The 27,280-nt window shown below is 45.7% G+C and overlaps 1 protein-coding gene across 14 annotated transcripts in view; it reads left to right on the top strand.

Annotated features, from left to right (window-relative positions):
- Positions 1 to 22,900, top strand: part of DNM1 (dynamin 1) — a 139,441-nt gene extending 116,541 nt beyond the window's left edge. For 2 of the 14 annotated variants that reach the window (XM_088665336.1, XM_088665335.1), the window contains 4 exons: positions 5,180 to 5,350; positions 5,716 to 5,957; positions 6,652 to 6,870; positions 22,247 to 22,900. In XM_088665336.1, coding sequence (XP_088521462.1) covers positions 5,180 to 5,350; positions 5,716 to 5,957; positions 6,652 to 6,870; positions 22,247 to 22,307 — 693 coding nt within the window. In that variant the 3' untranslated portion in view covers positions 22,308 to 22,900. Of the gene's footprint in view, positions 1 to 5,179; positions 5,351 to 5,715; positions 5,958 to 6,651; positions 6,871 to 7,757; positions 8,003 to 14,886; positions 14,924 to 20,862 lie in introns of those variants that run through there. The other 12 variants (XM_060270178.2, XM_088665334.1, XR_015948763.1 and 9 more) reach the window with 11 other exon arrangements.
- Positions 22,901 to 27,280: the final 4,380 nt, after the last annotated feature.

The following is a 27,280-nucleotide window of genomic DNA, read 5'->3' as shown; positions in this document are numbered from 1 at the left end:
CACAAATGTTCTGGTTTATCTTTTTGTCCCCCTTTTTTGTGCTGAAGTGCAACAGTACCTGTTTAGTTGGCAATATTGCAGCAACACAAAGGGACACGTTGCAGGAGAGTAGAGTGGTGTGTGGGCGTGCGGAGATCTAGCACTAATGCACCACTATTGTGTCAGTGGCATGCTGGCCACAAAAAAAAATCTACCAGTCTGGAAGGGCCCTAAGCAAGGCAAGAGAGGAGAAAGGTTCTGCTCCCCTCAATCGAGAAGGAATGCCCGGGGGGGGGGGGTTATGTTAAAATAGGATGCCCAGCCCTGCTTTATACGCAGGTGGGGTAGAGATGTGAACAGCAAACATGGCAGCTGAGATTATGTTTTGTTTGGTTCTAATGGTTCTATTATTTTTATGGTTTGGTTGGTTGCTTTTATTTTGTATTTTGTACCCTGCGCTGCTATCTTGAATTGGGATGTGTTATAACTATTTCAAAAACGGATAAATAAAATACACTTTTGTGATTACGCACAAGGTAGTTTCTGTTTGCCAGAACGCTCTAGCAGTGACCAATATACCGTAGGAAGAGCAGCAGCCGCTGCTTAGAACTAATGCCAGTGACTGCGAACGTTAGGATAGTAGAAGTACTTCACTTCCAGATTTCCATATATTTATGAAGTATTTTAATTAATGTAAAATCAAAAGCGCAAGGGGAAGATTGGAAGGAAGGAAGGAAGGAAGGAAGGAAGGAAGGAAGGAAGGAAGGAAGGAAGGAAGGAAGGAAAAAGGACAACACAATCAAAGTTACAAAATATAGGAGCAAAACAGAGCTTGTATTTTCTAAATAAATAAAGAGCATATAATTTAGAGGGGGGAAATAAAAGCAGCAAAAAACAAAGAATCAGTCCAAATGTTGGAGCCAGAGGGCATTCCCACCATCTAGATTTCTTATTACCGGTAGTTGTTCCATTAGGATTTTCTATTTAAAAAGTGGAATACAACTAAAATATGTTTGGTGCTGACTGTCCTTGGAGAGGACAGTGTCGACAACTGGCCTTCATTTTAAAAAAAAGGGGGCAGAGTGTAATCTTGTGTCACTCTGCTTTCGTATATACAGATTATTATTTTATCTTCTGATGAGGGACCATCTTTCCTTAGAATTAAAAACATCCCGGGCAGCTGGATCTCACAGATGAATTGTTTAGACAGTATTCCTTTTCAAGGTCTCTTTACTTATCTGAGATTCCCTAGCATATTGGAGAAGAAGCAGATATTTCAAAACAAACTCATGATAAGACATGAAACAAAAAAGGGGAAATGTAAATGGTGTAACTATGAGGGGGTCTTGACTGGCTTCAAACTTGGTGTGGGGAACCTGCCCCTCCCCCAATGTTGCTGAATTACAGCTCCCTAGCAAGCATGGCCAATGACCAATGGCTTTCAACTGATGTGAGGTCTTCTGTTTAGTATAATGGAGAGTCACAGACTCGTGCTGCAAAAAAGGAGGTTCGAAACTGATAGGATTATTTAGGTGGTGCCATGCGGTGTGGTATGTTGTTTTCATTAGAACCTGTAACAGTGGCCAAGATTCTCACTATTAAGATTATTTGGCTTGTTGGCAGAGGGAGGTTCTCCCCACATCCACCTGCAGGAGTTTTTATTTTCATTTTTTAGCAATGGATCACCAGTGAAGTCCAACCATATCTTTGTCCTCAGGCCCTTCCCTGCATTTCAGGCACCACCAACACCATCCCCTGTCATAAGGCTGCTTATCTCTCGCCCCAGACAGCAGTTGGCCCTTGAAATCACCACTTGGAGCAAGACTGCTTTTCTCCAAAGGAAGGGAATTGAGGACAGGACCGGGGGGGATGGGGGGGTGAGGAGAATCAGCTCCCACTCCAACAAGACGTTTTAAAGGACAACATGTAGTGTCTGGATAAGAGGTGGCAGCCCTCTTCATCACCATCTCTTCTAGATATCCCATTTATTGTACCACTCACAGCCCCCATTTCCTGCTTTGCCCACTCATTATTCCCCATTTCCTCTTCCTTCTCTCAGGCTCCACACACACACACACCATGTCCTCTCTGCACAGAGCAGATCACTTGGTCTACATTGGATCACAACCCACCAGGCCACCATATTGTATGACTTGCTAAGGGACTGTGGTGATACAGTGGGATGATTCTGGCTCTGAGTCCGTCATATGCTGTGTTGTCCTTCTAAACTCTTTAAAACCCATTCTGCCCTTGTTGTGCTTTACTCCATTTCAATCAACGTGCTTCCCCTCCTTCGCTTTGCATTCCCCAATCCTTTGATATATTTTGTGGATGGGCTCTCCATGGTCCCTATTTCCTTGTCCAATGTTCTTAAACTAGATCCAATGTAAGTTCTGGGGGCACAAACCCTTGTCACTACTGGTAAGTAATTTTCTCTAGGAATTTATACTTATTGAGCCAGTTTTACTTTTTTATTTTATTTTTTTACTCTGTTGCTTTGCAGATATTCCGTTCCAGTCAATTTTATTTGGTTAACTATCTGCCTTATCTTTGAGTTTCTTTAAACATACTTTTTTTTGGTGAGGTTTACCATATTTTCAAGGCCATACTATTAGATACACCAGATGTGCACCAGATGATGCAAAGTAAAATACATGGATAAAAAAAGTCACATTTTTTCTTGTTTTTGTTTTCCCTTTTTGCTTTTTGTGCTCAAATGGCCCTCCAGGACAAAGACAAAGTAAGTGATGGCCCACCTTTGCCTGCTCTGCCCTTTAGTGGGAATCTCATCATCTATTTCTGAATTTCTCTTTTTGAATTTATTTATTTTTATTTTTACTTTCTTAAAAAAAGGGAAAAAAACACCCTTCTGTCTCCATGTCCCAAAAGACATGCATTCCTCCCTTCCTCCTCTCTGCACTTCCTGCTACATTTGCCTGTTTAATTTCTTTCCATTCTTCTTGCTTCTGTTTTCCTTTTACTCTTCTGAGTGTCCTTGTCTTTGGAATTTGATTGCTCAATTTCTGAGTTGCATCCAAATGAGACTTTGCCCCACCTTGGGTTTTTTTGTTTTTAGAGTCTCTCCGCTTCCTCATTGTTCTGATTTCCAATCCCCTTCATTTTCCGTTTCCAAAACTGCAGTGATGCTTTCATCAACCATTTGTGACAAAACCACAAAGGAAGGAAGCTGGGTTGGGGGTGGAGAAAGAGACCTTAACTGGAAGAACCTTCCTCTGTGAGAGACTGTTGCCGCCCCCCAAAAATCTGTCTTCGCTTGATGCCCCAGTGCTCTAGGGAAGAAAATGAAATGAATGATCAAAAGGAGTAAGTGGGCACCCTAAGTATGGAAACAAGCATTGTGCCACACATCTGTTGGAAAAACACCCTGGGGGTGCCCCTTCTGCAGCCCCCGAACTCCGAGCGTCTTCCAGTATGTGCAGCTCTGGAAAAGGCATTTCCCTTCTCCAGTGCGCTTCAGCGGCATATATCAAATGATATATGCACACTAATCTTCTAGCAAAACACAGCAAGAAGCATGAGACATCGTTGAGCTAATCTATGCATTTATTTACACACTGTATACAGAGTCATGGCGTCCTCTCTCTCCAGCTCTGAGGGAAACAGAGGAACAAGTAAAAGCAAAAGTACAGTACAGTGGTACCTCTACTTACAAATAACTCTACTTACGAATGTTTCTACTTATGAATGGAGCTCCGTCCGCCATCTTGGATGCGGTTTAGATAGGCTTTTTTCTACTTACGAATTTTTAGATAGGGTTGCTTTGACTTACGGTTTTTTTCTCCCAATGCATTCCTATGGGATTCGACTTACAATTTTTTCTGACTTACGAATGTGCGTTCGGAACGCATTTAATTCGTAAGTAGAGGTACCACTGTACAATAAGTGCATACAGTGGAAGATATAAGACTGTCTTCTGCTCCCACACTCTTCCCAGACAGGCATGTGATTTACACCAATCTCATCTGCAGCATCGGAAGCGTGAAATACTAACATCCTCCCCCATTTCAGGTAACCGATGCTGCATAGGCTGACACAGCAGTAAGCGAAGTAAACATACATTTGTCATATGCATAGTATACCCCTGTAGTACCTGTCCCACCTGTGGGACTACTCACAACTGGCCTGGCCTCGTGCCTGACCACCTTGCACTTCTGGGTACCTTCCTTCCATGGGACTAGAGCCCTAGCTCTGTTCTTGTCATGTGGTATAGTGGGGTGAAGAACCTGTGGTCTTTTAGATGTTGTTGGGATCCAGCTCTTATCCTCCTTGAGCATTGGCCCTGCTGGCTGGGGATGATGGGAACTGGAGTCCAACAACATCTGGAGAGCCTCAGGATCCTCTCCCCTGGATTAGACCCTACTTCATCATGTGCATAAAGTGTGTCCTCATCCGGCAGTTGTATATGGGAAAACTGCTGAACTAGAATTTGTCAGCAAACGTTGATTCCTGATTTGTTTAGGACTCAATCAAGACCACTCACTTCTCTCCAAGTACAGATGTTTTAAATGAGCATTGCTGAAGATTGCATTATTGCCAATGACTGCTGCTGTGAGCCTTCCCGTGGGCTTATCCTGTATATGTCTGGGCTTCATATAGAAATGCCGCAAAATTGTCTCTTCCTTTCATGGCCTCTTGAGAATACTTATTTCAGATAATCTAGCTTTCTAACCATTTAACACTTTGGGGAAATTCACAGAAATTGGTGTAGGTGGCTTCTAATCTGTAAAGTGTTTTATAGGCAAGTCAAGCCAACATAAAGCTCATTCATTTAACCAGAAAGCATCCTCTCATGCATCTATATGTAATAAAATAACTAAGGAGTATTGTATTGTAGAAGATTCTCCAAGCTCTCCCACTCCTGCTCTGGGAAGGGGGCACGCGATTGGTCAAGTTCAGTAATTGTATCTAGCAGCTCAGCATCCTTCTCCCCCACTCCCCGGGCTTGAATAAAGAAGAATCAGAGTGAGGACCAAAAACTTCTGGGGTGTGTGGGTGTGTGAGATTTGGATATATTGGGAAGTTAGATAAGAATGAGACCATCAGCTCTGAAGTGACAAGCCCCATGTCTTCTCATGGTGTTTCATCAGTTCCTTAGCCCTTCCCTTTTTTTTGCCACTGGAGGTGTGGCCTGTGTTTGCCTTACTAAAGACACAACTTGTCTCTTCAACATCCTACATAGGCCAGTGAGTCAGAAGAGAACGGATCTGACAGCTTGATGCATTCCATGGACCCTCAACTGGAGAGACAGGTGGAAACCATCAGGAACCTTGTAGACTCCTACATGGCCATTGTCAACAAGACCATCCGTGACCTCATGCCTAAGACCATCATGCACCTTATGATAAACAATGTATGTATCCCATCAAACAGTCTATGGGGCTGCATGTAAGCTAGGACAGTGGAGGCCCAATGTGAGGTAACAGCTAGAATGGGAGACTAGGGCTAGGAAGACTGGGCTGTTGGCATGCATATTGTATTAGGAAAAGCAGTCTTCTATAAATGCTTCCTCAAAAGTGGGTCCAGCTGCATTCAATGGGATTTACTTCCTGTTAAGTAAGCTTAGAGAAGCAAAAATGGATGCTTAATATTAAACAAAGGGGCCTGGAATACCAGGGTAGGGGCTACCTAAAAAGTGGCCTAGGCAGATAGCAGTTTAAATGTTTGTGTTGCAGATCTGCTCTGAATGGTGACTGCCTCTGTTTCCCCCTTTGGTAGACAAAGGACTTTATCCACTCGGAGCTGCTGGCAAACCTGTATTCCTGTGGAGACCAAAACACACTGATGGAAGAATCGGCCGAGCAAGCCCAGCGGCGTGATGAGATGCTGCGCATGTACCATGCCTTGAAGGAGGCACACCACATCATCGGGGACATCAACACCACCACCATCAGCACTCCCTTGCCCCCGCCGGTGGACGACTCCTGGCTGCAGGTGCAGAACATACCGTCCGGACGCAGGTACCCGAGGCTCAGGGGGAGGCCCCTGCAGACCTTCCTGAGGCCTCTTTTAGCAACTTAGGTGGGCCCCACTGCTGGAATGGGAAGCTTGGGCACTGGAGCATTGCAGTTCAGCACAGCAGCCACATTTGTGCTCACAAAGCATCGCAGGGGTTGCTGGGACCTTGGTGCCCACCCAGCGCACAAAAGTCTTGTGGACGATGGAGGTGGATGGTGGCCAGGCACACCGACTTGAATAAAATGGGGAGGGGGAGGTAAGCCACGCCCCGCACAATTGATCACAAGACATGCTGTACACACACTATTTGAATTCATTAACTTTGGGGGGCTCAGCCCCTTCAAATATTTTATTGGGGGCCCCCAAAGAGATCTCAGTCCCTAGGAAGGATTGCTACACATGGTGTGTACACGATCACCACACCTTTGCCTCAGGTAAACAAGCAGGCTGTGGTAGTGTTGCAAATCCTGTAAACACTACTGCAGGATTTGCACCTGCAAGTCCCGCTTGGCAAGGGACGACCGTGTGGCAAAAGACAAATCCCACCAAAAGCCCGGGTGCCTCCCTCGCTCAAACTGCTGCCATCTCCCTTGGAAGTGGTTTTGTCTCTTGCCTGAAGGGTTCTTTAACTGTGCCAGGGTGCCTTGTCATCCTGTGGGCGTGCTGCGGCAGTGAAACCCTCTCTCTGTTCAATAGGTCTCCTACATCCAGCCCTACACCCCAGAGGAGAGCTCCTGCAGTCCCCCCAGCCAGACCTGGATCGCGAGGCCCGGCTCCTGGACCACCGCCTGCTGGTGGTCCCACTCTGGGTGGTGCTCCTCCTGTGCCCTCTAGGCCTGGGGCCTCCCCTGATCCTTTTGGGCCTCCCCCTCAGGTTCCATCTCGGCCCAACCGTGCACCTCCCGGTGTTCCCAGGTAAGTCTGGCTGTGCAGTGGGCAGGAAGGGAAGGGCAGGAAGGGATAACAGGCTCTGGCCACCAGCTGCACTAGGACCTCATGAACCTCAGCCCACTTCCTAGGGAGCCAGGCCCCGTTGAACACAGCGAGGATTCCTCCGGAGTAAATAAATATGCTTGGGGTTGTGCCATTAAGTGCCTTTCCCGGTGCTCAAGGTCATGACTGGATTCCCCAACGCTGCTCATGAGAACTTGCTCATTCTTTGCATGCTGAAGTCTCCTTTGGGAGAAGATATTAGGCTCTTTTATAACCTTTGGTGGATCTGAGGAAAAGATGGTTTGGGAGATCACTGGAGGCAGCAGCACTACCTGGTATTGAAGAAGATCTGTCATCGTGGCTAGGTGCAAGGTGCCTCGTTAGGGAGAAAGCCTAGGACGGTCCTGGCTGCTATGCATTTCATAGTAGGCCTCAAATCACCTTCTTCCACCATTTTTAAAACTTTGCTTAGAAAGTGGTTGGCCATCCTGGCAGCCAGGGAAATGTGGGCATGGTTATAAGGAAGCACGTTCCAAAATTTAGTAGATGCCAAGTTCAGTACAAACAGGAACTACTTATGCAAATATTATGTAAATCTGTCTCATGAGCCACTGCCCCCAGAACTTTGAGTGCCTGGGAGCACAAGATGTAAGTGAGAGATCTAGAGAGTTTCTTACTAAGCATTTTCTATCCTTTTCTGATGCAAGGCTTTCAATCAGAGTAGGAAGTCACTTCAGTCTAGAGTCTTAGGGCTTTCTTGTGTGACACCACCACCCCACCTGCCCAGTGGTTCTTGCAGGAAAGAAAGTGTTATATTATTGATTGGGGAGGAGAACTGTACTTCACCCCTTTTGTGATTAATTTCCAAGGTAGAGAGCCTCATAGAAACAGACCCCCACTCCAGCCAGAGCAACCAGGTCCCCCCTGGGGAAAACATGCTTCTGCCAACTTCTCTTTCTATAACATGAAGAAAGTTTAGCCAGAATAAGATGTTGCACTTTGGACCTGGCATGCAGAAGACTACAACTGAGAATGATAGCAAAACTTGTTTCCTATAGAACAGCACCATGGACTTTTACGTGAAGATCAGTCCAAACGAGTTCGGTGGAGGTACTCCCAAGTAAATACGCATAATTCTATGCATGTTTACCAAGAACCTAGACTGCAGTCCTGACCCACCTGCCTGGGAGTAAGCCCCATTGACTTCAATAAGACTTACTTCTGGGTAAATATGGTTGGGAGGCTTGCACTGCTAAGTCATACAATGGGAGCATGACCTGTGGAATGTGGTGGCCCTTGATAACAGACAGACATGTATAAGACCAGGCTGCTGCGCGTGGTTTTGTGTGTCTGGAAATACTTTGTTTTGCAAATGAAACAGAAACATTTGGGAAGAGTTTTGTTGGTGATATTTAACTGCTGATCTTAAGCAAAAGAAGGCTGTCTGTCTTTATTTATTTATTGTTTGTTTGTTTGTTTGTTTGTTTAAATAGCAAGTAGCTGTCCAGAGCTGGTATTGGGTGCGTGTTTTTTTACGTGTGAGTCAGGGGTCCCTTTACCTTTACCTTTTTAGGGAACTAGGTATAAATGCTTCATTTCAAATAGATGAACTTGAGAAGCTGCTGTGGGAAGATTGTCGATAAAGATTTTGTTCCATTGTTGCTTCCAACTGAGAAAGGCTGCTCAGGGTGTCTTAAAGGAGTTGGTTGGGACTTGCCTTATCTTCTTAATTAGCAGAATTTCCCGGCAAAACCCTTGACTTGAGTTGAAAGCATGGATCAGGGCTTTTCTGTCACTGAACATGAGACTGTTAGATCACATGAACATTTACTATGCTCCTGTGTTGTTGGTTTTTTTGCACCCCTTGAAGAATGAGAAGTCATTAGCAATTCATCTGTCCTACAAACTGAGATTGGTTTAACAAATCTCAGGAGCTGCAGTTTGCTGAGAATCCTCTGCTGGGATTCTCCCCCATCACCCACCTCCTGAACTATACGTCCCAGGGCAGTTTCCAAGGAAGAAGGAATGGCTCTGCCTTGAGGCAGAGTGAGGCTGATTCCTCAGCTGGCAGGTCCTGGGGAGGAGAGAGATGTTGGAGAGGAAAACTCCATGCAGCCTGCCCTGGGCCCCTTAAGCCAGCTTCCTGCCCTTTGGTGTAGGATATGCTGCCCCTTCATTAGTGGTGATGCAAGACTGTTTGTTCCAGTTGGTGATTCAGGCAGCCCACTAAGTTCCATTTGCTGTGCCTTCACATTATCGTTTGAAGCAAAGCACAAAACCTTAGGTTCTAGAAAATTATAATTTCCCCAGTCCCAGCTCTGGGCTGTTCAGCTGTACCACTCTTAACTTGTCTCTGGGCATACTTGTTGCAGGATGGAGTCAGAGGTAAGTACAGAGGGAAATCTCAGCTTTGCAGTGCCAAGAGGAAAACTCCACACTTTCTGCCTGCAGCTCTCACGCAGGCATCGCTCACCCAGAGGTTTGTGGGTGTCAGAGTCGGAAGGCGCCCCTTTCTGGGGAGGGCCCGTCTCCCATATCAATATCTGATAGTAAGGGTTTATAGACTGGTCACTCTGATGGACACTTGGGTACAGAACGGTGCTTGCTGATAATGACCTTGCCTGGCTGAGTGGGGCTTTGTTCCCACCAGATTTTTGCTCTGCAAACACACCACAGATCTAGATTAGGATCAGGCATGGACGAGCCTGGAGAAGGTGCAGGACACTGGCTTATGTATTAGTTGCAATAATAATAATAATAATAATAATAATAATAATAATAATAAAGCAACACTTTGGCATGCAAATGGTTAGTTATACCCACCTGCTTTCTAGATGCACAGGGTCTTCTCCGCAGGCCCAATTCCTCGTTTACAGCATCCTTTGGCCAGGGCCTGTTTACCATGTGCTGCTGCTCCTGTTGTCTGTATTGTTGCCTGCTCTTGCTTCTCTCTCTCTCTTTGCTTCTCTCTGCCCCCTGCCATTTTCTTGTTCCTTTTCCTTTTTTTGAATTCAGTTATAATCTGCTTTACTTTCTGCTGCTTTACCTCTGTGTGCAGTTCTCCCAGTCTCCCCAACACATTTCTCCACTGCCATCCTCTCTCTTTCTCTCTCTCTCTCATCCTCATGGGTTATATATTCTATATACAGGCAGGCTGAAATGAACGAGGTTTTGCTCTCTACTTCATCTCCTCTCTGACTTTTATCTCCTACACAATGCCACATCCCCCCCCACTTGCAAATGTTTGGTTTCTGGGCCTAGGGGCACTGCCAGGCAGCAGCAAAGAATAGTGTAAGGCAGTGTTTCTCAACCTTTTTTGGGCCACGGCACACTTGTTCCGTGAAAAAAATCACGAGGCACACCACCATTAAAAAAGTTAAAAAATTTAACTCTGTGCCGCCCTATATTATAATTATGACTGTAAGAAACACTTGCCAAATATTGCTTTCCGGCGGGTCAGAGTTGTGTTTTGGCGGCCGCCAGGCTCGTTTGCACTGAGCTTTGGGAAAGAGGAGGAGAAATATTGCTTTCCGGCGGGTCAGTGTTGGTTATTGGCGGCCGCCAGGCATGTGACAATGCAAATCGCCCTTCTCGTCGCCGCACGTCGCGGCACACCAGCCAGCGTCTCGCGGCACACTAGTGTGCCGCGGAACAGCGGTTGAGAAACGCTGGTGTAAGGAAAGTGTGTGTGTGTGCACACACCTGACTCCTAAGAACAGCACCTCTGATCTCCTGTCCATCTGACAGAGAATGGGAGACATTGTAGCCCAGGCCATGTGGCTTCTGAAGTCTCTATTCCCTCCCTGCTCTGAAATGCTTCCCCTTTTAAAATCATCTGAAGCTGTTTTGTGGACGCTTAGAGCATGGGCATGGGGGGGGGGGGAACTGCCCTCAAAAAATCAAGTAAATAAATAAAAATAACTGACTGACCAATTGCATTGCAGATAACATGCCCCCCCCAACATAAAGCCTGCCCTCCCCAGTAAATCCTGGCTATGCCCATGACTTAGAGCAGGCTTCCTCAACCTCGGTCTTCCCAGACTCCCATGATCCCTAGCTAGCAAGGCCAGTGGTCAGGGATGCTGGGAATTGTAGTCTCAAAACATCTGGAGGGCCGAGATTGAGGAAGCCTGACTTAGAAGGGGGGGGCATTTCCACAGTTGCACAGAAGTAGGTTTTGCCTGCATGTCTCTGGCAAAATGTCTAGAGGCTGCCAGGACTGGGTGGGTCAAGGAAGGGGGTAGGAGGTTACTCAGAGCAAACCCATTTAAAACAGTGCACCTACGTTAGTCCTGCCCATCAGTTTTAATGGGTCTGCTTTGAGTAGGACTAATAATAATAATACCAATACCATATTTAATCGAATCTAATGCTTACCTTTTTTGGCCAAATTACGTTATGAAAATTAAGGTGTGCATTAGATTCGATGGCACATTTACATTTGCCAGCAAATACTCTTTTTGCTTTCAGGGTTCTGAACATTGAGGTTCACATTAGATTTGATGGTGCATTGGACTTGAGTAAATACGGTAATTTTATTTGTACCCCACCCCTCTGGCTGGGTTGCCCCAACCACTCTGGGAGGCTCCCAACAGAATATTTAAAACACAAGAAAACATCAAACATTAAAAACTTCCCTAAACAGGGCTGCCTACAGATGTCTTTAAAAAGTCAGTTGTTTATTTCATTGACATCTGATCAGAGGACGTTCCACAGGGTGGGTGCCACTACCGAGAAGGCCCTCTTCTTGGTTCCCTGTAACTTCGCTTCTTGCAGTGAGGGAACTGCCAGAAGGCCCTCGGAGCTAGACTGAATGATGGGGTAGAGGCGCTCCTTCAGATATATTGGGTTGAAGCCATTTAGGGCTCCACAGGTCAGCACCAACACTCTGAATTGTGCCCAGAAATGTACCGGGAGCAAGTGTACATTATTTAGATGTTTTGGATACTTTTAGCCCCTATTGGATACAACCATTCAGGGGCATCCGCAAGGGGTGTGTGTGGTCTGCCCTGGGTGTCATGCCGGGGTGTGTGACAAATTCCTCCTGGGCGGATCGGTGTGGCGATGTTCACACCCCCCCCCATGGGCAGCTTTTGTTGTGAAATTCTGCCCGCTGATCACGCAAATCCGCCCGGCGATTAGCCTGGCACCCCCCGGGAGACAGCACTCACATCCCTGGCAGGTGGTTTTATGCGATCAGTGGGCAGATTTTCGCGATATCGGCAGGTGTATCAGTTTCACAGCCAGCCCTCCCTAAAAAAACGTCACCCACTTTGGGGTACCCTAAAAAAACTCAACAACTTTGGGGTACCATCCCTACAAATTGCAATGTGAGTGGGGGTGACCAAAAAAAAATTCACACCAGGTACCACCTGACCTTGCTATGCCTCTGCAACCATTCATGTCTCAGAAAAAGTATACAGTATGAAATTCTGACAGCGTCCAGAAAAGTAGACCTGTTAGGCTGTTGCATTTTAAAGACAGTCTTATAATACATTAGGGACTTAGACAAACTTTTTCTGGACCACAAGGGGACTCAATGTCCACAAATGTTTATGCTACAGCAATATTTGTTAGTCTTTAAGATGCCAAGGTGTTGAGAATACTTGAGTGGCTCAGCTCAAATGATTTCCAAGCGTTTCCGGATTCTCTCTCCCTCTTTCTCTCTCCTCCCAACTCTTTTATTCCACCCCGTTGTTGGCCAACTCCTACTCCATTGGTCAACAGCCCCCAGATGGCAAGTTAGTCCTCCTTGCTCCATCTCTTGTATATAGAATAAGAGAGTTCACACTGGGCAGTTGGGCTTCAGTTTGCTGGCCACAAGTGAGCCGACAACCATCTTCATTTGTTGCTGTTCTGTTTCTGTTTCTTGTTTTTCTTCTTTTAACACAAATTTGGCCTTCCCACATTGCGTGGGGAATACTGAATGGGGCCCAGCATTTAAGCCTTTGAGCTACACATGTTTGTGTGTGTGTGTGTGTGTGTGCGTGTGTGTGTGCGCGCACTTTGCCCGGTGGTAAAGGGTTGAGCAAACGTAATAATTATCTATTATTAAGGCTGCAACCTAAAGAAATGAATTCTAATAAGACATAGGACTTTTGAATTGGTTACTTGTTGATTAAGTGCACATAAATTTACATATTGTTTCTGAAGCAAGAAGCATCACCTCTTTTTAATTTTAGATGATCCATAGGTTGTAGTGGACATCATCTTAGAAGAGTCAGTCCTACAAGATAGAGGGAAGGGGGAGGCATATATTTTTAAAGATGGCGCTTTCTATTTGCAGTTTTTATAAGTGCCTGCATATGTTTAGAATTATCGGCTGCCATATTAACTGGATACAGGTAGGTAGCCGTGTTGGTCTGAGTCGAAGTAAAATAAAAAAATTCCTTCAGTAGCACCTTAAAGACCAACTAAGTTTTTATTTTGGTATGAGCTTTCGTGTGCATGCATTAACTGGAGACAGCTAGTAGGTTAAGGCTGTAATCCTGTACCCACTTACCTGGGACTATGCATCAGTGAAATACTTCTGAGTAGATATGTGTAGGATTGCACTGTAAAAGGTCTTTTTAACAAATTAATTTACAAGGTCTATGAAGAGGGCTGGGATGCACACGGTATGTTTGCTTGTGTAGCCCTGAAGCTGTGGCCCTGTTGTTACCCAAGTGTAAGGTGCAGTTGAACATACCCTTACACCTGACAACTATTTGGTGCAGCAATGGGGGAGAACCTGTGACCTTGTTGCTGGGCTGCAACTCCCATCAGCCTCAGCCAGCATGGCCAACAGCCAGGAATGATGGGAGTTGCAGTCCATATGCATGGGGGGGGGCACAAGCTAGCCTCCTCTGGTTTAGTAGGATGGTCCAGTAATCAGAAGAGGGCAGCTCTGACAAGGGGAATTTTCACACAATATAGTGAGAATAGTCCCTATTTAGGCATGTGCGTGAGTAGTCTTAGTTCTGAATGTGTGAGAATGCAGCTTCTGCGTTTGATTAAGGAAGTCATTTGCATTGTAAGTACCTTAAAACACCTCATGTGTGACCTGTGGGAGAAAGCTTATATTCTTCCTGAAGTGCATTGCTGCCAGACAGCTGTCTTCTAGGAAGTATCCCATCTGGGCAAGACAAGGGAATCAGTTTTCCTGCACTAGCAAGATATTGGGGTGCAAACTTTACAGAAAAGAACAGTTGACCCTCCAGGGTAAACAGGGTAAACAAAAAAATATGACTCATTAAAACATTCAAAATATTTATTTTATAACATTTATTTATTATTTATTTTATAACATGATACCTTTTACACACCATGTACCCCAGAGCAAGACCCTCCGCTGCACCCGAGGGCAGGAGTAGTGCTTAGCGGGTGCAGGCTCAGCTCTGTCCTCCCACACCTTTGCCACAGCTCTGCACGTGCACGCCCACCCCCACGCATCTGCTGCCCAAGGCAGCGGCCTCATTTCATCTAGTGATAGGGCTGGCCCTGGCAGTGGAGGAGAGAATACCCTGCACTCACTTCTGGAGGCAGGTAAGTTTGTACACAGCCTGCCAGTCCTTTTGTGTGCCAATGCCCTTAAAGTGCCAGCGGCCACATACCTGTGGATGGCTGAAAATGTTGGCTCTTGCACAGGTGTGCATGGTTGCAGCTGCGTGAGTGTGCATGGGGTGCAAGGGTCCTGGCGTGTGTCGTGTGTGTCTGTTGTACATGCTGGTGCAGGCACAGTTTTGTATCTTGCAATGGAATTGTGGTATGTGAGGAGGCAGTCATCCTTCTGTGTGCGGTCGTGTGGGTGGGTGGGTGGGTGGGTGCAGCTGCAGATTTCCACCTTCCTTTCATTGTCCATGCACATGTATGCAGTATTGGTCATTGTGCTTTTTCACAAGTATCTGTGTGCACGCACGTGTGCATGTGCACACGAGTGTGTGACTCATTTTCCAGACTTGCGTGGCCTCTTGCCTCAAATTGTCTGAACAGCCATGTTGCTCTCGTGTTGTCTTTCAGAATCACTATCAGTGACCCTTGAAGATTGGCAGCTACGGTACGTTCTTCACTCCCACTCACCCCTGCCTCCCTCAGCCTCTAGTGATGCATGACTCAGTGTTAGTCTTATTCCACCCAGCCATGCCTTCCCATTCCCCTGTCCTGCCACCTGCCTCTCCTAGGTAGTTCTTATAGATATCCTGGTCTTCAGAAGCAGGCCCTGCAAATTCCTGCTCGTTAGAGCGTTGTAGTGGAAATGTGGGAATTTTTTTGCTGCAATTAATTTAAATTATGTGAAAAGAAAATAATTCCCCCCACTGACCATCCGTCATAGTCCTCTTAAGTCCCATAGAACTGGACAGTTGGGAACATGATTTTGAGAAGGAGGGAGGAAGAGAGTGAGTTTGTGAAGAGTATACCATTATCTGGGAGGTTCACCTTAATAAAGGACTTTTCTCCCCAAGCTTTCTTCCACAAACATTGGCCAAAGCAGACCGCTGGTCCTTCCATCCCAGGATCCTCTCCTCTGTCTGGACTCAGGAAAAGAGGGAGGCCTCTCCCATCACCTTCTGCTTTTTTTTTTCATCCTGTGCACTCCCGTACATTTCAATTGGGCTGGCACCAGAGCAAGACCAAGTCTCTTGGGGGCTTTCTCCACTCTCATTGACGTCCACTTGGGTCTCTGGGGAGGGTCTCCTTGCAAACCACGAAGACTTTCCAGCTCTCTTCCGCTGGGTTTGAAATGGATCATTTAATAATTTCCCGACGCAAGGCATATACACGGTTGCACAGTTGATCACCCATAAAGGGGGTGGCTCCTGCACCTATTCTAGAAAAGGCAAGTTGTGCCAGCAACACAGTTGTTAAAGGCACAAGGCATCATCTGCTTTATTCCTGTAACTGTACACACTTCTCACAGCAAGCTGCTCCTGTTAGAAGAATGACTCCCTTCAGCAGGATATAGGATATGCCTCACATCCCTTCCTTCTGAGTGCTTAGCAACATACTCAGCAACAGTAGGGCATAGTATCTGCCTAACAAGCCTTAGGACATTGCATCAATGTTTTGCTTACTAACTTCCTGTTTGACTTACTTTTGTTAAAAAAAATGAAAGCTAGTCCAGGAGGGAATGGACATGAAAGACTCCCAAATCATTCAAAATTCTACCCCAAAATGAACTTTAATTCACCCTTATTTTACCCGACAATTATGGGAATTACTTTCAGATGTAGTCCAGAGGTTTGTGAACCAGTTCAGTGAACTTTGTTCAGCTGGACTAGTTCATTCCAAGCTCTGTGACTTAGGAAATATCCCAACTCTACCCCAAACCCCCACCACTGCCACACAGCACCCTCCTTGTGAAACACAGCAGCTTGCAATCAAAGTTGCTGGGTCTCAAACTTCCTACTGAATGTGCTTAAACTAACTCCTTTGGGGTTCTGGTTCCATATCCCTTGGTACTGTTTTACTTGGTGTGTTGTGACTCTCAAGCCTCACACATTGACACTCAGGGATGCACAAATTTCATGGCCACACCCATGCCATGGAACGCTGCTTTATTTGTTCCTAAACAAGGTGACCAAGTCTCAGTAAGTTCTTTGATCTATCTAGATATCTAATTTCACTTTATCCCTCCCATTCTATAAGATGTTCAGGATAATGTACATGGTTCCCTGTCTTTATCTTCACAACCTTGTGATGTTGGTTTGGTTGTGTGACAGCAACTGGCTCAGAAAGCTTTGTGGCTGAATGGGGATTTGAGCCCAAATCTCCCTGGTCTTAAGTTCAGCACTCTAACCCTTACACCCCTACTGCCTTGAGATTTAGTCAGCTTCCACAATGAACCTGTATGTGTGAAAAGACTGTAGGAGCCAAGCATCTGACTTGAACTTTGTGCTGTAAACTTTATTCCACCTTCTGATCTCTGTACCCATTTTTTCTACATTGCAACAAGAGAGCCTTTCTAAGCCTTTCTTGCCTTCTCTGCTTCTATTTTCCTTTCTCTCTTCCAAAACTTTGCAGCAGCATTTTTGTTGAACGCCAAAGAAGGGCCTTGGCAAGCATTATTCTCTTTGGGGTTTCCAGTTAAGGTAGGAAGAGAATTCACAACAAAAGGTAGGGCAGCAAAAGAGATACTTTGGCAATGAGGAATTGAGTATTAATAGGGCCTGGGGGGCAGTAAAGAAACCCAACTGCAGATTCTGCAGCTGAGAAAGACAGGTTCTAAGAGTAGCAGAGATAATAATAATGTGCATTACATAATTCTACTTAGATTCACAGGATTTATTGCACATTCAGTCATTCAGTTCCCCTCCCCTGCTTCGTGTGCATGTTTGCGTGTGCGTGCAAGAACAGTTACACAAGCAAAACGGGTTTTTTTTTCTTCATGAACATGAGGACCAGACAGATTTGTTTTGTTTTTTGAAGCGTGATTATAAAAATGCCGTGGCCTGGGCCAGGTGGCAGGTGCCATGCTGGCACAGTAAACTAGTGTTCTGGGTGGCTCATACAGCCTGTTCCACAGCAGTTATGAGAGAGAGAGAAGGGGGAATATCGAAAGCAGGGGCAATGGTCTCTTGCTCCCTAGCAAGCTCCTCTTAGGAAGCCCCCTGTCCTGGGGGTGGTTTGTTGCCAGGGGAGCAGTGAAGCAGGAGCAATTTGGCAGTATAATAAATCACACTGAGCTAGAAAATCTGTCTTATTGTTATTTGTGTCCTGAGAGGCTGAAGTTGTGTACACTAGCTTTTAAGCATATTTGTAGTGCAATTTTCCCCTTCCAGAATTCTGGGCACTGTAGTTTACCCCTCCCAGAGTTCCAATTTCCAGCAAACCATAACAAACTAGAGCACCCAGAATTCTGGAAGGGAAAGACTGCATTACGAATGTGTTGTTAAGGAGTAATATGTGTGTGACCAAAGGTGAGTGCAGGGGTGGGCAAAGGCAGCAAGCTGTGGAATTGCACTCACATGAAAGAGGCAGAGATAGAAAACCTTTTGCACATACTTGTCTTTGTACATGAATGTAAAATCTTGAAAAATGTCCCATTGTGGGGAGTATCTCCTGTAAATTTAATCAATCAATCATTTTTAATATTGTCACAGACCTACGAAGACAGAGCATACACAGAATAAAAGCCATGAGCATTAAAACATACACTTACTTAACATACGATTACAAAAGATAAAAGCATGAGATACAAATGGAAATTAGCATGAATCTTCTTATGAGACCTTTGAGCCTAGAACAGGAACTTGGCCACTAATTCTGTTATTATTATTTTGTATCAGCCAAGAAATATTCCAGGTGCCATTCCTGTGTCCTTCTGGGGTGTTTACTCACAAGGGGGCAAAGTAGTCTGTTGCAGAAGGGAGGCAGTTAAATCTATAGATGCAAGGCCAGCCTCCAGCCATTGACCAGTGGTTAGCACTCACTATGGGATTCCAAAAAGGGGATGCAAAAAGTTCGAAATAACACTCTCAACTGTTGAACTAAATCCTGAATCCACATTGGAACGACATACAGCAGCTGAAACAAGATGTTAGCCTTATATACTTTCACGGCAGCAGGGATAAATTGTGCTCCCTTACTATAGGAAAAAATGGAGCACCACTTCATTATACTCTGAGCAGCTTCCACCACCCATCTGTGTTGGAGTAGTCCAAGAAAGTGTGTAGGAAAACATAATGCCCCAAGTATCTAATCTTCTTGATTTGTGTCTATATACCAACCCTCTATTCTCTGCTTATAAATCTGCATCTAGAGAAAAGACCTTGTTTTGTTGTGCTAAAATTAATTGTATATGCATTATCCTTATGTAATACTAGAATGAATTTTCAAGGCCTGTTTTGGACAGTGGCGTAAGTACAGCATTGCCTGCCTCAGCCCCTGCCCTTCTAAGTTTGATCAAGGCCATTGGTGTGGAGGAAGAGAGTGAGCGGAGAGCAGTGGCGTTCAGGTGGAGGTGCTGATTTCCCCTTGGCACATCTCTGTATCATCCCCAGTGAACCTGTAGCTGTGGAGGTATGCCATGTGAGAGGTATACCATGCAGCTCAGGGGGACTGTAACTTGGTGTTCCATCATCACGGCCGTTTTGCAGCAACTGACTTGCTTCCAGAACATCATCTCTTTCCTGCTTCCTGTCCGCCCTCCTCAACAGCAGCTCAGAGGTTGCCATTCAGTTCTTGCCAGGCTGTTTGGATGCAGGAGCTGGTCTTTTTGAGGAGGCTTGGCTGTCGCCCGTGCATCCTTCTGGGACTCGCTGTTGGGAAACTTTGCCTGCCCAGAGCCTGGATTACAAAGAGCACCAAGGAAGTCACAAACAATCATTTCCCTTCCAGTTTTAAGAGAAGAGTTGCTTTTGCATCCTTCTTGCATTACAAGGTTCCTATGCAACTCCCATGTAGCAAATGCTTTTGTGTGTAGAGCATGACGTGTTAGGATCCTTCACACCTCTAAATAGCCACACAGTACACATGCTGGGAAGCTATGCCTCCTCAAGGCAGTGCTGACTTTAGACCACTACAAAATGGAGCTTTGTTCTGGTTGGAGCTTATTAAGGGGGGGGGATACAAATGTAGGTTTGAGAGAGGAAAATGGTAGACCAAAGCAAACTCTTTCATGGTAAAGGGCAAGCCCTGGTGACAACTTCTGCTCACAGTGGTTTACATGCATGTAGGATCGTCACACAGATAATTTAACTTCTCTGTTAGATACATTTACTGTGCAAGAGCCCACAGATAATTTTATACTAGCCTGGGCTATGGCCATGGAGATGGAGAGCCCCTCTGGGATTCTCCCAATCTGTTCCCAGACACCCAACCTGATCAAGCCTCGTGACATCCATGCACAGTGGCAACCCCCACAGTAAGAAAGGTTATGTGGCAGACTTGTCTATAATACTGAGACTATACAGTAACTTAAGGTAAGTTCCAGGAAATGAATCAGTACTGGAAAATGAGTGCTGTCAAGGTTTACAGCACCTAAAAAAAATGGATGCACCAGGATATGAATTTGCTTTGCAAAAATTAGGCCACACTTCAATCTTTTCTCAAGGCAGTTCGCACAGTAAAAATAAAACAAATATAACAAGATAGTAACAAAATCAAAAAGCATAAATTAAAACAGGCAGCAATAAAATAAAAAACAAGCTAACATCACATGGAAATTGGCAGAGGCTGGTGCCTGCCTGTCTCCTGCTGAAGCAGTTTGGGGTGACATAAACAAGGGTGAAGCCGTTACTAGAGCTGAAGGACATACCGTAGCTAAGAGGTGCTTCACCTTGAGCACCCTGCAGCTCAAAGGCAACTTCTGACCACGCCAGTCTGACAGTGTGAAGCAGCCCTTGGTTGTGGCTGGAGAGGTTCAAAAAGACTGGGAGTTGTCAGTTGGAGGGGGGTGGAGGGAGGCATGCTGCAACCTAATTTCTGACTAAATTTGTTCTAGGGTTATAAAGAAGTGTTTGAAAAAGCTGGACTCAGCTAGTGGTCAAGCTCAAAAAGGTGCCCTTTACTCTCAGAGCAGGGGGTGCCTGATCCAGACTGGCCGGCAACTTCTGAAACAGCCCCTCCCGGAGGACACCACCCATTCTGTGTAACATTGCTCCTCACTCGCTTGGTATAGTAGCATCACAAAGGTTGTGCTGCATGTTTCTCAACACTTACCTGGGTACCAGGACCTCCCTTCTGGAAATTGGACTCTGGTTTCTAGAGATCCTTCAGTGGGATTCTAAGTGAACATCAGTAATCCATGGGGATTTCATAGATCTGCGTCAAGGGCGGCTTCTAGCCTTCCTTTTTAAAGCAGCAACAATGAAATTGATCCATTTTTAAAAGGCTATGAATAACAACTTTGTCCTCTCTGGTCTAAGTGAAGGCCAAGGTCCTGGTCTGGATGAGGTGGAGAAGCATGTAGGGATTGTGACTGACTGCCATGGCTAACCTGTGTGTGTGTGTTCTCTTCTCGTCTTTCTCTCTCTCTTCTTCTCTCTGCTCTCACAGCCGGAAGGGCCCTGCCTCACCTACTCGACCCACCATAATCCGACCAGCTGAACCGTCCCTCTTAGATTTATAACCCGAGGCCTGTAGAAAGCTGGCAACAAGTTCTGTGCCCGGGGCTCTCCCCGCCCCAGCAACCCAACCCCTTGTTCCTCCCACAGGCACCTTCACTCCCCTCTTTCCCCCATGTCGTAAAATGCTCGTTAGTGATTGAGCTCTTCTTCGTCTTCTCTCGTGCATCCTGTATTGCTTTGTGAGCGTAGAGTAGTCCTAGTTCAGTGGCATGGGGAACTTGGAAGGACATAAGATCTTTGGAGCATTGTTTTTACAGGAGCATTGCTGTGCACCAAAATGGCAGTTGTGGACAACCTGCCTGGTCTGCGCATAGCGTCCTGCCTGCGTTGGTTAGCTGTAGCATCTAGCTCTAATCTATAGCTACGTAACAATTAACCCCCCTGCTATAGTTAAGATGAAAATTCTGGAAGAGGATAACACATGAAGATAATATTAACAAAAACGTTTTAACATTCTTGAACATTATTGGTAACGTCTGGTATGTGGGTTTGAGTCAAAGTGCAAACTTTAGGGAACAGTTGACACATCCTTCTCTCAAGCTGGGGACAGGAAAGCAGTTGTGGAGGGCTTACTGAATAATGCCGTCTTGCAGACCAAGAATTCTCTCACTATCTCGAGGTGGAAGGAGCCAACACAATGTGCTACACTCCATTTTTTGAAGTAGCAAAAGAAGGTTAAGAGAGGCTGGTTTTTCCAGGCAGCTGGCTTGTATTACCACTTGCAACTGACTTTCCACAAAGCAGGAGAGAGGTTGATAGCCCTCCTCTCCACAGAAATGGACTACATATCTAATATTTCCAGGAGTGGGCTGTGTGTTTTAGTGCAACTACCATTGCTTCAGACAAACAAACAAAAACACTACTCGTTTGATGTCATGATGATTCTCTTGATTCTTCCAACCTTCACTACTTGCATGCTGATGGTTCAAATATGTAATGTGGGGGAAAATGTTTGTAACTGCTAGTCTTGACATCCTCTTCTCTGGCTTCTTTATGTATATGTTGAGGGGTAAATATAGAAATATTTAAAGTGGGGTGGGGGGAAAGATCTGCAACATCCTGTCCTTTTGAAAGCCAGCTTTAGACATCCTCCTTGGAAAATTTCAGCCATCCCCACTTACAATTTTTGTTCCTTTTACCCCAGTGCTGTTACTTTTGATTTTCTGTTGGAAGATCCTTGACGTCAACTTCTGATGTCCAATCCTTTCCACATTTTAACTGTTGTTTTACATTTTTGTCCCTCTCCCTCTCTCTCTCTCCCCCCCCCTTGTTTTTTTCTTTTGTGTTCTTGTCTCTTTTTCCTTGAATTCCAGCCGTCCTGGCAAAGCTAGCCCCTCCCGCCCGGAGAGTCCAAAACCACCATTTGACATGTAACCCTGCTCCCTTCTTGAGATCCATCCTTTATCTGCCTCTTAGCTGTTCTGTCCTGGAATGGTCCAACGCACATGTTAAAAACACAGCTTTGTTCTGTTGTAGCTTGTGGCTTGCACATATCAGATGTGACTCTAGTGAAACTGGCTTTTCTTCCTCCCAGTTGCTTTAAAGGAATTTAAACACAAAAAAATGAGCTATATTGTAGTAATGAGAAACATATCGTTACTGTTATATAAATATCTATAAATATCTATAAATATAAAGATCTAAATATATATGGTGTCCAGATGTTTTAAGCCTTTAATGCTTCTGATGTTTGAGTTTAGCAAATACTCGAGTAAGGAGATTATATATAATGTACACATGTGAACCCAACAAAAATATAACCCATAACCCAGAGGTCTGAGATTGTCAACTCCCTGCTGTACACAGTTGGGTTATTGTTGCCCCAAAATTGTGGTGAATCTTCGCAGTGCTGCTAGTATCTGTGATGCTGTCTGTGATCTGTCAACTCTTGTTTATTGGCTGAAAAATAAACTATTATTTCTGTATAACTGAGTACTCCATGTCTAGAATAAAACACTCTCTCAGTGCTTCCAGGCTCTTATACTTAATGCTGTCAAGTTATTTGTGGCAAGACAAATAGAAGGCTGCACACATGATGGCAGTGACAGGAGCAATAGGTCGAAGTCCTGGTTTTACAGTTAAACACGCACACATATTCTGAATGGGGTTTTTAAAAGGAAGCATCACCATCCACTGAAAGTGCACCATCTCATTTGGGTATTATTTACACATACCAAGAAAAGGTTCTATACAAAAACTCCAAACAACTTTAATTGGAGTAGATTCCACGGTTCTTAAAAAGAAAAACTCAGCTGTTTTCCTTGGCAGGTGATTTTGACAGCCAACACATTGTTATTATTGGTTGTAGTAGTACCCACTCTAGGTGGCTTCCAACAAATATAAAAGCAAAATCAAACATTAAAAACTTCCCTCTATAGGGCTGCCTTTAGATGTCTTCTAAAAGTTGACATCTGATGGGAGGGTGTTCCACAGGGTGGGTGCCATTACGAAGAAGGCCCTCTGCCTGGTTCCCTGCAACTTGGCTTCGCACAACAAGGGAACCACCAGAAAGCCCTTGGCACTGGACCTCAGTGTCCGGGCAGAACGATGGGGGTGGAGACGCTCCTTCAGGTATACTGGACCGAGGCCGTTTAGGGTTTTAAAGGTCAGCACCAACACTTTGAATTGTGCTCGGAAACGTACTGGGAGCCAATGTAGGCCTTTCAGGACCGGTGTTATGTGATCTCGGCGGCCATTCCCAGTCACCAGTCTGGCTGCCACATTCTGGATTAGTTGTAGTTTCTGGGTCACCTTCAAAGGCACATTGCTCTACGGGAGATAACCAGCGGGAGATAACCAGTGCATGTACCACTCTGGCAAGACAGTGCGTGGGCAGGTAGGGTCTCAGCCTGCATACCAGATGCAGCTGGTAGACAGCCACCCTGAACACAGAATTAACCTGTGCCTCCATGGACAGCTGTGAGTCCAAAATGACCCCCATGCTCTGTACCTGGTCCTTCAGAGGCAGAGTTACCGCATTCAGAGAGTCCCCCACACCTGCCTGCCCCCCTGCCCTCCAGAGACAATACTTTATTGTCTGGATTCAACTTCAATCCATTAGTTGTCATCCATCCTCCAGCCACCTCAAGACACACAAGACCCTCACCGCCTTCACTGGTTTTAAGAGAGGCAGAGCTGGGTATCATCTGCATACTGATGAACACCCAGCCCAAACCCCCAGATGATCTCTCTGAAGGGCTTCATATAGATGTTAAAAAGCATGGGAGAGGAGGGAGCCCTGAGGCATCCCAAAAGTGAGAGGCCAGGGGTCCGAACACTCATTCCCCATCACCACTTTCTGGACATGGCCCGGGAGGAAGGAGCGGAAGGAAACAGCTTTCACCTCTGTCCTTAGCTGGAGATCATTGACCTGCATGACCATGGTCCTCCAGATGTGCCACCACAGGCTCACTCACTTTGCCCAGGAATGCAAAATTTGAGACTGGTCGTAGTTGGCAGAGTCCAAAGGTGTTTTTTTTTTAAAAAAAAAATAAAGTGGTTTGGTAACTGCCTCTTTAAGGAGTTCAGGGAATTCTCTCACAGAGGAAAGTATTCACCATGCTAGAGAGCGCATTGTCCAGCCTTGCCTGGCCCACAATGAGAGATCAACACAGAACCCAAACTTGTGCATTATGTTTAAGTTGCAATGTCTTCCTATATAGCAGGGTGCATTGCATTGAAAAACTACTCAGATAATAAAATCATAGGTCAATATAAAGGTTCCATGGATGGTTAAGTCCAGTCAAAGGTGACTATGGGGTGTGGCATTCATCTTGCTTTTCAGGCCAAGGGAGCCGGTGTTTGTACACAGGCAGCTTTCCAGGTCGTGGCCAGCATGACTAAACCGCTTCTGGTGCAACAAAGGACTATGACGAGTGCCAGAGCGCACAAAAAACAGTTTACCTTACGGCTTGCAGCAGTACCTATTTATCTACTCACACTGGTATGCTTTCGAACTGCTAGGTTGGCAGGAGCTGGGACAAAGCACCTGTTGTGTGGATTCGAACTGCTGATTGAATTGGGTGGTGCCACCCACATCCCAGAATCATAGAACTGTAGCGTTGGAAGTGACTGCAAGGATCAACTGGCCCCTGCAATGCATGAATTTTTTTGCACAATGTGGAGCTTTAACCCCAAACCCTGAGATTTAGTCTCATGCTCTACCACTGACTTTCCAAACTGCAGTGTGTAGGATCACAGCTTTGCGTGGGCATGGCAGTGGGAAGTAAATAAATGGAGAGCGAAGAAAATCCACACGCCCTTTATTTATTCACATGCACACCCCTACCTGTGCAAAGCTGCAATCGCATAAAGTTTACCCAGCTTTGGGAAGGCAGTGCCAGGGCTCCAGAGCACTTGTGCTGCCGTCCCAAAGATGGATAGAATTACTTTAGCAATCTTTTGAGGTCAATATTTGGCACTCCCAAATGGATCTTCTCAATAAGGCTGCATCTCAGCTGGTGCCCTGTGCAGGAAAACTGCCCGATCCCAGATCTTGCACTGCAGCCAAGCAAGGTGCCTGGCTCTACAAAGGTGGCTCAAGGGTCCTAGAGCCCTTCTCTCCTTCCCAAAGCAGGGCAAGTACTTCCCAGGCTTCCAGCATCCCAGAGCCCTTGGGCCGCCCTCCCAAAGCCAGACAAAATGGATGGGACTTTGTAATTTTCTATAAAATGGTGCCCTGGGCAAGGACAATATTTGAAGTCCCCAAGTAGATCTCAATTTTGCACCACCTCAAATCAAAGCCGTGTGCAGGAATACTGCCGGTACCACTCATAATCAGCTGAACAAGGCTCTTGGCTAAGCACTGTGCAGGAAAGCTGCTGATCCCATATGTGCATAGCTGCCAAGTTATCCCTTTTTTAAAGGGATTTTCCCTTATGCTGAATGGGCTTCCTCGTGAGAAAAGGGAAAACTTGGCAGCTATGCATATGTGGCTAAGCAAGGCACCTTACTTGGGAAGGGGGCTCCAGAACTCCAGTGGGGTCCTAAAGTCCTTCCCTCTGTCCAGCCATCCTCCTGCGGGGAAAACTGCTGCCGCCACTTTTAATCAGCCCTGGCTCTGGAAAGGAGGCTCCAGGGCTCTGGCAGGGTCCTAGAGCCCTTCCCTCTGCTTCACCTTCCTTCCAAGGCCAAACAAAATGGACGGGACTTTGTAATCTTCCATAAAATGGCGCCCTGTGGAGGCCAATATTTGGCGCCACCAACTGGACCGTCTCAATTTTGCACCACCTTGCGTCAGCACCCTGTGCAGAGAAACTTCCAGTGCACTGCGGCAAGCAAGCTGCCTGGCTCTGGGAAGGAAGCTGCAGGGCTCGGCAGGTTCCCAGAGCCCTCCATCCTTAGGAGACACAAGACACTTGCAGCAAAAGAGCAGAACCCCGGTTCCCGAGGGAAATGCATGCATCCCCCTCCCCTCCCGCTGCTTCTGTCCAGGGGGAAGGATTGTTCCGTCTTCACAAACCCCTTCCACATGAGAGACAGGTGTTGGTTAAAGTGAGATAAGGGATGGCTTTCCTGAGGTAACAAAAGGGAAGCCCCTAAAATCCCACAGCTGGAGGAGAGGACAACTTTGTTTCTCAGAAACAATCTTTAGAACTACAATAAAGCACAGTGGATCCATTGTACCTTTTCATTCAATTCTGGGGCTCCACCACTAGAGGTGCAGTTAGGATTTTTGGGTGGCTGAAATAGCATAGCACTATGTAAAAACGAGAACAGAATGGTGGACTGGAAACAGTATTAAGTACCTACAGGAAAAGCAGGGCTTGTATGCCCTCTTCTAGATAAGAGAGAAGGTTCTGCTACTTGAAAGGGTGTGGAGATCGACAGACTGAAATGAGCATCCAACATTCAGAGAGGCCAGAAATGAAAAGGGCTGCACGAGGGCTGGGCAATGTCTGGTTTCAGGATCGTGATATATCAACAGCTTAACATTGCGATATACCGATACAGAACAATGTCTGAAATAAGGCTGAACTCTGAAGAGACAAACTGGGTAATCTCCTGGCAATTGCTACTACATAGGGGGTCTAAAACTTACAAAATTTAACTTTTCTTTAACTGTTATTTTATAGTACAGGTAATTTTTAAATTAGCACATTTTCTCAAAAATTAAAGCTGTAGAAATTAGTAGCATAGATATCAAAGGTAATGTGAGAAAATGTTCCCTAAAAGACATGAGGGAGACACAAACACACACACAGAACGGGAGAAGGGAGGAAGGATGCTTAAACAAGAGGGCAAGGTTTATTTTCATTTTCTTTAAGTCAGAAGTAAAAAACCCAGTTTATTTTTCCACGGGCCTAGCAGCAGCTTCCAAGAGAGCCCCAGCTGAGGGCAGCAGCAGT

This window comes from Zootoca vivipara, chromosome Z2 (assembly GCF_965207765.1).
Source record: "Zootoca vivipara chromosome Z2, rZooViv2.hap1.1, whole genome shotgun sequence".
Taxonomy (NCBI): Eukaryota; Metazoa; Chordata; class Lepidosauria; order Squamata; family Lacertidae; genus Zootoca; species Zootoca vivipara.
This window is presented reverse-complemented; position numbering and strand designations above follow the sequence as displayed.